Source organism: Spea bombifrons, chromosome 4 (genome assembly GCF_027358695.1).
Source record: "Spea bombifrons isolate aSpeBom1 chromosome 4, aSpeBom1.2.pri, whole genome shotgun sequence".
Lineage (NCBI taxonomy): Eukaryota > Metazoa > Chordata > Amphibia > Anura > Pelobatidae > Spea > Spea bombifrons.
The window spans coordinates 67,237,806-67,250,779 of record NC_071090.1 but is presented as its reverse complement, the minus strand read 5'-3'; the positions used below and the strand labels follow the sequence as shown (position 1 = coordinate 67,250,779).

At 38.8% G+C, this 12,974-nt stretch overlaps 1 protein-coding gene across 3 annotated transcripts in view; it reads left to right on the top strand.

Annotated features, from left to right (window-relative positions):
* Positions 1 to 11,902, top strand: part of TAF3 (TATA-box binding protein associated factor 3) — a 54,383-nt gene extending 42,481 nt beyond the window's left edge. For 2 of the 3 annotated variants that reach the window (XM_053465408.1, XM_053465405.1), the window contains 4 exons: positions 325 to 410; positions 6,862 to 7,138; positions 8,377 to 8,483; positions 10,869 to 11,902. In XM_053465408.1, coding sequence (XP_053321383.1) covers positions 325 to 410; positions 6,862 to 7,138; positions 8,377 to 8,483; positions 10,869 to 10,983 — 585 coding nt within the window. In that variant the 3' untranslated portion in view covers positions 10,984 to 11,902. The remainder of the gene's footprint in view (positions 1 to 324; positions 411 to 6,861; positions 7,139 to 8,376; positions 8,484 to 10,868) is intronic. The other variant, XM_053465407.1, reaches the window with a different exon arrangement.
* Positions 11,903 to 12,974: the final 1,072 nt, after the last annotated feature.

Sequence of the window (12,974 nt, the reverse complement as noted above, 5' to 3'; positions counted from 1 at the left end):
AACAAAGAAACGCCACAAGCACAAAAGACATGCAAACCCTCTTGTCAAAATGACAGTGTCCCCTTGAAATATAAAAGCATCCTGCTCTTCATTTGTGATATGGAGTCTAGTGCACTGCTTGTATAGGAGTTGAATCTATATGATGGTATTGATAGTCTTTGACACACTTAAATTGTCACCAAACTTTAAGCATAATTCAATTTGGGTGTTTTTATACCCTGTGATTTGTACACTCTGTGTAAATGTTAGAAATGGTGTTTTGTGCTGGAGCAATTTATGACTTGCATGACAAACCCCTCCATAATCTGTGTGTTTTTTGTTTAGCAGGCCAAGGCAGAGCTGTCTGTTCCAGCCCCATCGCCTGTAATCCCGAGACTAACGTTGCGAGTGGGCGCAGGCCAAGATACAATGTAAGTATTGGAAACGCTAAACACTTTCTGTTAGATGTAATATTATTGTGATGTTTTAAGCTCCTCTCCCATTAGTTTGCCTCATTAGCCAGCTCTGAGCTAGTTGGGTTTCAGGAGATGTGTTTAGCCAAACGCTTCCCAGCCTGCCCAAGCTCACATGATATATTAGCCACCAGTTTGCTCCGATGCTGGCTTGGTAAGGGTTTGGTGGGGCAGTCTTACAAGACACCCATACATATGCACAGATGGCGCTTCCATTAGAACATGACCGAAAAGGTGAACTGAGAACTTACTTGTGCCTCAGAGTAAGGGGGGCTGAGAACATTGCCCATATCAAGGTGCATGTGATTAGCACCACAAACAATCGCATGCCCCGAACTTGCACTGATTCTGGTCTTCCAGAGAGAACTAGCGCAGAACAGTATGTAATATAACACATGGTAGCTCATAGACATAATGTGAGTGGTTAAATGCTGCATTGGGATGCTCTGATCGTTAGGCGCTAAGGACCCAGTGAAGGCATCTCTAGCCATCTTGTAGAACAATGTTATAGATGGGATATCATTCCCATCCTGAACGCAAACAATAGTGTAAAACTGATCCCATTCAGCAGTGGATACACGTTCTTTGCCGGTAAAAAATGTTTGACTTTTAATAAAGCTCAACCACGTGAAAGCCTCCCCTGAACCACCTCTGGTCTTATTTAAAGTGAAATCATTACCTTCTTCAACTGCGTTAGCAGCAGGAGTGCCAATTCCATGGCTGCCAAATCAGTAAAGCTAGAAAATTTACTGGATTCAATCCTAACACAATTAGACCTCATTTGGTTTTTTAAATAAATAAAAGGTCGCTCTGCAAATTAAGCTTATCTCTGGCCACAGCTTCCATAAATTGAGTCTTAATGTTTTTTAACTGATCTTATCCACAATGGGCTAGGTGGTGGTAGTTCATTTGGATTTAAAATATTTAAGACTGCTCTGTAATGTATGATTTGAGCAGTGCATTACAGCACTTTTTTCTGCAGTGTTATCAAGCAGCTGATCGCTAATTGAGTTCATGCAAGTAGTTGCTTAAGATATGCCATCTAATAGCCACTGATGTGCCTGGAAGTAGCAAATGGAGTTTGCGACACATACTGTACAGTTGCATCTTGATTAATAAAGCAAGAAACCGTACCAGCCTTCTTGCTTCTTCTTAATTTAGCTCTCTGCGTGTTTGAGCAGAGGTGGAAGCTTGGTGACCAATACTTAAGGTGAAACTAGAGAATTTTCGAGATTGTGACATAGCTGTGTGTATACGTCTTTGTCAGAGTATTCCAGAGGAATACTATATATATATATATATGTAAGTGCATATTATAGATTATTTACATAGCACCAACAGAAAATGTGGACGGCTGGTTAGACCTTACATTATCATCCTTGAAGATCTTTTGGAATGACCAACCTCTTTAGCATATATCATCCCACTTAGTCTGGCCTTGCTGTTTAATTATCTGCCACCTTGGTATTTGTATACAAAGCAAGAAGAATAGGGTTCATAGAGGGCCCCTGTATGGTCTTGGCCAAACTGTGTTTGCCCTTAACCTTCCCTTTCTATGTGTGGCTCAGAAGGCATGGTTGGCTCTTTATTGACTTGTCAAGCTGTGGGTTTGCATTTCAGGGCAAGCATCCCATGACCTGATCCATTTATTTCTCTGTTATGTGGTGGGCAAACAGGTAAAGGAATCCTGCTGGAAATCCGTCCGTCCTTCACATTTTATGAATAAGCCTAGTGTCTGCGGGAGTTAGGGCACCGTGACCAAGTTCTGCTGAAAACGTAATGCTAGCAGCAGGGGGCTATTGTGGGCCACAGCTGTGGGCGGTGTTGGTTACTCTGCTCGAGATTGCTCATTCAGCAGAGGCCTATGAAGGAGAAACGCGTACTGGAATGAAATGAGGAGGAGGAAAAAATGATACCGCACAGGGGAAAGCCTGGAATGGTAAACCACTGTTTGGAAAACTTAAACAATGGAGAGCTGGCAGTGACACTGTGTGTGTTTATTGCTGCGCTAATGGGCCTCCAAATTATTTTACAATGTGAAATTTAGTGGTTTATGGCCGAGAAATGAAAACTGTTAACAGCTGGATAGCAGCATTAAAGACTGATGAGTGACTGCAGTATATAAAACAGAAGCAGTAGCTGCTCAAGACTTGAGTTAACCCCTTCAAGACAGGTCTTTTTTTTCCCAACACCATAAAGTATTTAGGAATCATTAAGCCGTGCAGAGATTTAGGTTGAACGGTTCTATGAAAATGTATTTCTGTTCTGAATAGCCTGACAGAACAATGAGAACCAGTCCACAGCAGAAAACATACGACGCTCAAAGGTATTTTCATCCATGAGTGGACCATATGACTAACGCACAGTTCTAGCCACCAAACACCGCAGGAATTTAAATCTAATTACCGCGCTTAAGCAAACTGCATGATAAGAGCATGTTTTTCTGTATCCTTTCCCGAGCTTAGAGATTGTCATCTGGTTTTGTTGAAGTAGTAAGCTGCGTTTGGTTCATAGTGATAAAGTGAAGAGGGAAGTATATAACAAGCAAGCAGGCCTGAGAGACCCTGGCCAATGGATCATTTCCTAGGCCACCGATGCATTATTAGGAGACTGGGCTAGCAAACGTTTATAGGAATTGAAGGATGCATCCTCAGTCTGTATAAAATGGCAAGTATCTGGCGCAAGCGGAGACCATCTGACTTCTTGGGCTTATCCAGACTTGAAGAGTCCTGCAGAATTAATCGCCCAGATTAAGTAAATATCTACAGCAGGCGTTCTTTAGATAATCTTGATGATTTTGTATGCTCATAAATGCCAGGGTATTTTGTTTTTTTTTATCATTTTTATTTGTTGTGAAGCAATAACATTTTTGCGTGGCAAATGCAGTACTATTGAGTGCACTATTTAATACCTCTACTTCAATAAAAAAAATAAAAGCCCTTTCCATTTAAGGCACCTAAACAGAGAAATGTATACTTTAGCTATCAGTACATTACATTCTGTCTCTTTAGAAGATGATTTAACTTGCTGGGTTTTCAAAGAAACACATTTTCGCGCTGCTATTTTACCGCTATAGGTGCTTCTTCTGGTGCAGAAATGAAATTTTTCCCATCACCATGGTAACCAATGGAATGGTCCAAAACGGATCATTAGAAACCCTTTGGTAATGATGTTAGCACAGCTGGAAATGTCCTTGTTTTCCATGGAAGCAGCTAGGTGACCCCAAACCTTTGAGCAGTAGTGTATATAAAATATATAATCTGGTAGGTCATCACTAATGAGGGAGTGTTGAAGAAATATAAAACATGAAAGTTAAGAAAAATCGGTTTTCTTCAAGCATATCTGATGCTTAAATGCAAATCTTTGTGACTTCCGCATTTAAATTCAAATAAGTTTTCGCCTCTAACATGTATTAGCTTACAGAATCAAAACATGGTAAATGAAAGTGTTTGTAAATGAAAGTCAAAAATTGTCAAAATGTGTTGGCCTTTGTCCTGTGCGATAAGTTCTTGACTGTCCAAACTCCACTTATACAAACAAACATTGCATTTTGAGTTAGTGTGCAAAGAAACCTTGGGTAGACTCTACTTGACACTACTAAGGAAGTCAGCAGGAAGCATTTTAACTGCGGAGGTTATTCTGTTTATGCTTTGTCTTTGAGCCTGCCAGATATCCTTGGTTCTAGAATCGTTTGAGGAAGGAAGTACTGAATTAGCAAATATTTGTAGTGTCTTTTATGTAGGAAGCTGAAAGACTTAGACACCCCTTCATCTTGGAGATAAAAGTTATCAGTACTAAAATGAGTCTCTATTAATGTTAATTTGAGTAGTTCCCACACGTTCTAGCTTTCATCCCCCAGAATGTATTAAGGTCTATCTCGCAACATTGTAGAAAAATTATATACAGTCTTGTTTAAAAAAAAAAAAAAAAAAAAAAAAAAAAAATTATACACATTTAAGACATAGGCATACATTTTTTGGAGCTTTTTCCACTTCAAACAACAAGAATAGCTTAAAATAAAGTGGTCAATTCTGTGAGATATAGATTCAAGTTTTCAGTCGGTAAGCTGAGTGGGTAAACCGTTGCCAGGTTGCCCATCCTGCTCTCCTTTTTATGTTTCCGAGAGGGAGAAGGATTATGTCCAATTGTTTCCACCCGTCCAGCATGTCAGCCCAAAACCAATAACGGATGGCTGCAGTAAAGCCATGTGAGGTCTGTAAATAATAAATGCAAAAAGGCAGCAGTGGTTCCTCTGAGTATTTTTCTCACTCTCTTTATGCATTACTTTTTTCACATGGCATAGACTCTTCAGGACATTTCAGTATTTCCTATTATAATCTTTTATTTATATAGCGCCTACAATTCATGCAGCGCTTCTTACAATACATATATTCAAGGGCTATGACAAGACTAGAATTGGCAGATTAAGACAAACCGTTACAGTAGGTGAAGAAGGCCCTGCTCGCAAGCTTACAATATTGACGGAATGGGGTGACAAACATAAGGCCCAGAGAAAGGGTGAGAGGTAGTGTGGTGGTTGTATCAGTGACAGGAAAATTCTAGCAGTTAAGGTGGTGCGGCTTCTCTGAAGAAGTGGGTTTTGAGATGTTTCCTGAATGTTGGGAGGTAGAGTGAAAGTGGAAGGTTTGGTGGCAGTAGGTTCCAGACGTACGGGGCAGCACGAGTGAAATCTTGTGGACGGGAAAAGGAAGAAGTGATAATTGAGGAGGAGAACCCTTAGCCCATGGGAAGAACGTAAAGATTGAGTATCACTTTTGGGTGATGTTCTCTCCTGCCAATGCATGAAGGTATCTAGTTTCATTTATCTATGGTTCTTGGGTACACCAGGCTACAACTCCAAGTTGAAAGCTGCATAATATGCAGTATGAGAAATATACTCAATAGTAACATTCCCCATCTAAATTAAAAAACTTACTTTTTTCTATCATAACATACAGTGCCGTAGACTGTCATAAAGATTTGCATTGGCAAAAACCTGGTTTTATTTCACTTTTTCAGCAAGCATTCTTCATCTGTAGACCTGGTAATGCCATCATTGCTTTGACAATGTTAATGCAGTCTGTTTCTCCATAGACCTTCATTAGTGTCCTGCTAGGTGATTGAGACTGATAACGAGTCAGGTTGTTTAGTCGGCTAGAACACAAACGCCTGGTTCATATGCACAAAATGGTGGCTCTCCCCTTTTAATACATCCTTGCACTTTAAACCTCTGCAATTCTTGGTTCTGAAAAATGTGATAGGCATTGTGACACTGTAAATCTACAGCTTCACATGTTTGTCTTACATATGTCTACCACCCCCAATGTTTAATGGAATTTTGGCTGTGTTTTAACCATGTGTGATGTGTGTAGTTACTTGCTGGACTTTTGGGACATCTAAGACCTTTTTTCACCTATATGCCTGGGCATACCGTGAATCACAAAACCATTGCGGTGAGAACTTCAAGTCTTAGACGGTACTTCTGTGTTACAAATTCCTACATAATAGCACCAGCATTATACATTTCTCTCTAGCCACAACAGTTATCTTGTAAGGCTCCGAAAGAGAATAACATCAAACTTTAAACTGGCTCTAGATATCATCTTTTGTTCAGGTTGATATGGGACACGAGACAGCCAGTAGTCCGTAGGCAATGCCTTTACGTAATATGAATGCAGGTATATTCTTGAGAAGTTAATCTTGAGCCCTGCTATGTCACACGAGCATAAGTAAAATTGCAACCTTGTAGTAATTTTGTTGCCACCACTCCATTTCATAGGCTTCCTATTCCCATGACCTTACCACCAGATCTTCCCATGTGCATCACTAGGCACTGCTGACTTATTTGCCAAACCTACCTGCAAGAGTAACGAGCAGAGTTCCTGAGTGGAATTGTAGATTTTAGATTTGCAGTGTCAACCTGGTTTCCCTCATGAACCATGCCTTTAAGCTTTACCCTTCAAAGGGCAGCAGAAGCTGGCTTTGGCACAAACCCCTGTTCGTTGGTAATAGGTCTTGGCACTTAAGCTGCTGGGCAAAAGTTTTAGTCAGGTGTGGAAAAAATGCTGTGACGTAAAGATTCTTTCAAAAATTGACATGTTAATAGTTCATCATTTAACAAAATGCAAAGTGCGCAAACAGAAGAAAAATCTAAAATCAATATTTGGTGTGACCACCCTTTGTGTTCAAAACAGCATCTTCTCTTCTAGGTACATAAGTTGTCTATAATCTAAATCATTGTTATACAAATTTGATTGTATTTCCACTGAATGATTTCTGGTTTCTTATGTTGACCATATATCATGTAATTAGTATTACCAGAAAGATTTGTTTAGCATGGACCATGTAACTACCATTGTTGTGTATTTTAATGTGCAGATGCTAATAAGTGGTTTCCTTTTAATTTCAGAGTCATCAGCAAAGTGGTTTCTGCTCCAGAGGGGAAGCCAAGTGCTCCACCTTCCCTGCCCAAATCGCCACCTCCTGCCCCATCTCCTGCCCCAGCACCAGTTGTGGCCCCTCCACCTGTACAAGCTCCAGCAGCTGCATCACCAGCTCCAAATCCAGCTCCGGCTCCTTCTCATCCACATCCTCCACCACCACCTCCTCCTCCTCCTGGCCCCACTACAGGCAACACAAAAACACCAGTCAGGAGTGTTGTAACAGAAACAGTCAGCACTTACGTAGTGAGTTAAACACACATACCATGTGAATATATTGAATTTTGAGGGGGTTATAATTTACAGCTACCTAAACTTTCTTGGTAATTACATTTTAGATGGTTGAACTGTTTTTGGCCACCATAACCATCCAAAAGCAAGTTGGATTTGCTTGCCAAAATGGTACAGGGGCACATTCTAAAGAGCAATGACCTTGATCTATACAATGTGCTACCCATACTCCTTGTAGATAACCAGACAAACTTTATATGCAGTTACATCTTCGTTGAGCAGACCGTTTACATGTAAATGTTCTTTGAAATATATTCTTGCTAGAAATGTTGGTCATACAATGACTCTTTTCTCCTATGCAAAGTAGACCTGTCATTTGCGTATCACAGGACCAATGTCTTTATTTTATTTTTTTCTTCAAAATTCTTAACCTAATAAAAACAGACCACATGTAAGAAAAATGAGAACCTGGCTTTAGTTTTGTGGTCATGATCCCTTTTGTGGCACATAGATGGTTAATATTAGGAGCGTGTTGGGATCTGCTTGGCAGCCACTGGTCTGGTTCATGAGCTCTTTGTGGCTAATTGGGATTGCTGAACTGTGCCACATTGAAACTACGGATTTTTCCAGTTTAGCTTCACATGTCCTTAATGCAAAGTGACAGATGTCATAAAGTAAATGGAAAGTTACTCATTAACTGCATTTTACATACCTGATCTTATCAGCTAGGTGAATACAAGTATTTGGCTAATAAGTAAAAATGCTAAATAAAAGCCCAGTCTACTGTAATGTTAAATGTGTGTTAGGTATACCCCATTTCTAGTGCAAACATTTTGTTCATAGTGACAGCAGCACAGGTACATTGTGGTACTAAAAGTTTTAGCAATATATAATCTGAGTTACATGTTAACAATGGAGCTTTTGTGCCGTCATATTTTATAGGCTCCCAAGGTGCAAGTAACGGCAGGGTAATTGAATATCTTGCGTCTACCATTCTACTGGTGGTAATAAAGTTTAGAAATCCAGAAAAAAAAGTGGCCAAGTCAAGTTTCACAAAAAAACGTTGAATTTTATTTTTTAACAATAGTCTATAATCAAATGAAGGATACATTTAAGCATGATCTTTATGTAAAGGCATTATTGCTTCTGTGCGAGGTTGGCTATATTTTGAAGACTAAATTCCCGCAGTGATTTTGATTCATTCTCTGTGTTAGAATGTTCTTGTCCTCATAATTTCCATTGTTCTATTCCAGATACGTGATGAGTGGGGCAATCAAATCTGGATCTGCCCAGGGTGCAATAAGCCTGATGATGGCAGCCCGATGATTGGTTGTGATGGATGCGACGACTGGTATCACTGGTAAGAGACTTGTTTTCTGGAGCTCTTTACATACGCTCTTCGAGCACTCATAGGATAAAGGAATAAGGGTAGAAGCTACTATGTAGAAATGTTTTTAAAGTGGAAATACCTGTATTTTAATATGGAATATTTGCTAAGGTGGCTGGGGAAGCTGCTCTCGCTCTGTTTTAAGAGTGTTAAGAATCAGTCCCCCAAAAGACCGACACAGAAACACATACAGCATAGCAAAGCGTGTGATGGCACAGAAATAGAACAACCATAGGCACCCAGATGCACAAGTACAGAATAATAGAGCATGTACCAGCAAGAGGGGTTCCCGGTGACCTGCAGTTACCAAAGCGCTGTGCAGTAGGATCCTGCTGTCACTGACTACTTTTTTTGATACTGTTACAAAGTTAACTATTTACTGAAATAGTACAATTTGTTGGCATTGAATGCTTATTTTAACGCTATGTGTTCTCGTAGATGTTGCTTAGTACAAAATCCATTTCCATCTCCCAGATGGCTTTATTCCTGTGCAGAAAACCCAGTTGCATAATCCCTCTGCATACACCGAGGTATCTGTATTAGTTTCTGCAGTGCTTCTGGGTTAGACTCTCCATTTCTAGACCCAGAGCTTGCCTACACCTTTAACTTGGTGCTGATAACAGAATGGAAACTAAGAGGCTTTGTTTATCGGCACCATGCATAAACTAAGTAATACTGATTGACAGCCAGCTCCTCCATTTTTTTGCTGCCTGACCTGAGATCAGCGTTACACCGGTGCCGCCAGAATGTTAAGCATTTGCTTTTAACCCATTTAAGAAAATATCTGGACATCCTATTCCCAGGTCACGCAAACTATTCTTAATTGGGTAAAAAAAATATTGACATTTTATGGCTACCGAGCCTATATTTAAAATGCTAATGCAATCATGGCTGTATGTAAAGTTATGACATTGTTGTGCTCTAGTATGATAATAATAATGACCTGTAGCTCATAATTTCCTGGACTTGGTTCAGTTGGAAACAATTCTTTGTAAAAATGCAGATAGTAAACTATGTTGCTAGCGTTACTCTTGTTGTTATAACAAATGGATATTGCCAAATATTAGTCCTGTCCACCTGTTCCACCTCTGCCTCTCCCCACTTATGCACAGACTTTATTTAACCGACCCAAAGAGTCCTTATTGGTAATTATGCGTGTATGAGCCTGGAGCGTAGCTATGGCTTTCTGTTTGGGTAGTGAGGGTTAATAGTGATTTGGAGTGCCTAACGCTTTCCTTACCAATGCTGTTCAGGCGCTTACTTACCCCTACAATTTTTATTCCCTTTTTTTGTGCTCCATGTACCCACGCAAATTATACATCTTTTATTTTTCTTAATAAAAAAAAAAAATAGCGTGTTAAAGATTTTTTTTTCTTCAATTATGTATAGAATTTCTTCTAAACAGTAGGTGCTACTGATGAACAATGACCCGGTTTATGTTCAGCAAAATCCTCTGTTTAGACATACTCCACCTATATTTTTATGTTAGCGGGCTACATCCATTCCTTGGATATTACCTTATAGGGTAGTATTTTTAATACTTTTGCACAGTCTACAGTGCAAAATGGTTAGGGGTCTCTTGTTACATACCTACTTATCTATGCCAGTGATGTCACAATGACATTACTGAGCTCACGGTATTTTTTTTTGTTACATTTTTATTCATATTTCATTGAAAACGTTTTTTTTCTTTTTTCCTTTGTGTGAAGAAGGAGAAACACATTTTCTCATTCTCTTCCCTCCAAACTCACCTTCACTGATCACCCTGTGATCAGCCAGCAGGCCTCCACCGCCTTGCATTGCTGATCAGTTTCGCCTGTCCTGCAGTGACCTTCCAGTGGGTGTAAGCAGTGTAACGAGCGCCATTTATTATTATTTGTTTTATATAGCACCATCAAATTCTGTAGCGCTGTACAATGGGTAGACAGGACATAACAAGTAGCATTACACACCATCGGTGGTCAGGAAGCTAGCAAGGCTTCTGCTGACAAGGGGCAGTCCAGGCTGTAGACAGCCTAATCTCTTATGCATCAGCAGGGGACATGTCCCTGCCGCTGTGAAAAACGCTGGACGTATAGATAAGTCCTAAAGTCTCGCAACACCTTATGTGGAGGTTCCTGAACGTCCATAAGGTAACAATGGGGGTAAAGTTACATTATAACTGATCACATACTTTTAGCTCACGCATAGGTAGGCTTTAAAAATTGTTTACTACAATTCAGCATGAAACCACAATCTTAGCTTATCAAGGATTTCTTTTTACATCACTGAACATGTTTATGAAATGCCTTGGTGGCCTTAAATGTGTTTATATAATAAAAAGCATGTTTAACAATGTTTTGCTTTTTCCACTCGTAGGCCCTGCGTTGGAATAAAAGATGACCCAACAGAACTAGAACAGTGGTTTTGTAAAAAGTGCGACAGCAAGAAGAAAGATAAAAAGCACAAGAAGCGGAAGCACAAAGCTCATTGAGACTTTTCCCGGTCCTTCTAATTTGTTTTGCTGCTGTTTTGCGGGACCTGCAACCCTTCATTCACGACGTGTGTTGAGGATGATGGGAGTTGTGCTTAAACCAGGTTGGATTAACAATGGTTTCCGACCAGGGTACTAAAGGAACGTCCATTCGTGTGGAGTAGTATCTAAGGCTAGAGATTAATAGATTTAAAGCGGGGACCCATCTGTCAGTTTGGAAATATCTGTCCCAGGACACCGAAAAGGATTTTTGCTCCTTTTTTTCTATTGACAATAGTGCTCATTTCTTGTATCATATAATTTTTTCACTCTTCACCAATCAAACTTAGAAGTGGTCGATCCAGAAAAGCTCTCGTGAATGATTTTAAACAGACTTGCAAGGACACTTTGCATACGTTTTGTTTGTGGCTCTCGATGATCATACAGAAAGATTATTACCGTAATCTGACGTGTTGAGTGCAAAGATTTGTTATAAATCTCTGAACCCGATCTCCTTTTTATTTTGTGCTTATACAAATAAAAGCAATGCTGGCTTTGTGAAATATATATATATTTTTTAAAAATGTTTCTATTGCATCCAATTTATTTTGTAGCATTTTTCATCGATATCTGTAATATATTTTAAATTTGCTTTGCTCTTTTTTTTTTTCTTTTTTCCTTCCTTTAACCATATGTCCATACGTATTATGTTCATTCTGCCTGTTCTTGGTTTCGATCCTTTTATATTAGGTTTAAATCCCTTTGCATTAGCCCCCAGTTACGACAGCCAGTTGTAACAAGCTGGGGTAGTAAATTTCTGTATAAACCACTTACATTTTGTCTCTGCGTGTTTTAAATTGGACCTTAAAGCAGTATAGCAAATGTGTTGCCTTTTGCCTGGAGTATGTTTTGTATATATTAAAGATGTGTCTGAAATATACTGCCTTCTTCTTGTTGCCTTTCAAAAACCCGTTGCGGATCCTATTATAAGGTGATGTTGCAACAGACAATGTCGTTGGGTGTACCGGACATATTTAATATTCCAATAATATCGACTGTTCTAAATTGACCAGCGAAGGGATTTCTCAAAAATATTTCTCTATGCTTCTCGTGCTTTCCATCTACATATTTATACTAGCAAAGCTATTAATAGGATTGAAATGCGGTTTAAATCAATTTATTGAAAAGAAAAGCAGAATTGGAGTAGCCATACAAATGGATGTATTACTGAGACATAGTAGCTAATTGTAATAATTGGAGGCATGCATCTATATAAATATACATCAGAAAGCCAGCTTAAATTCTAAATCTAAGGAAAATAAATCGGCTGAGAGGTTTAGTGGGATACGTGTTTTTTCCCCCTATTTCTATGAAATTTTTGTGGGCTTTGGAAGCAGTGCTTTTCTTTTTAATCTCCTAATTACTCCCTATAATAATAATAATTGTACATATCATCAAGGGTACAAGAAAATAAATATAAAAATAGGATTGTATAGTTTATGTAACTTTGTACTTTGTTGGAGCTAAAAGTATTGCTGATGTACATGGATTTTTCAATGGTGCGCTAATCAAGAACCACAAGGTGTCTTGTCAAAAGTGGTTTAAACTCATGTAAAATGTTAGAAATATTTGTACATTTTTGGTGAGAACATATGTTTTAGGCACTTTCTGTACTAAAAAAAAAAAAGAGAGCGAGAGAGAAGGAAACTGGAGATTAAATGAGCATCTAAACCAATAAAGGATTTTTAGTAATATAACTGTCAAAGTTTTACTTTTTTTTTTTTTTTTTTTTTTTTTTATTTACTAGGATAAATTATATTCAATGCTAAAACAAATCTTTATTAAGTATCAGCCACTGTATATATTTTTTAATATCCATGTAGATGGTTAAACAGTTGCCAATGTGGATACTCATATTCATAATTTTTTTTTTCCCTGTCTAAACGACTTTACCGCGGAAGCTGACATTTGTGACTAAACAAAAAATAGCGTACTAGTTACCTATTATGAAA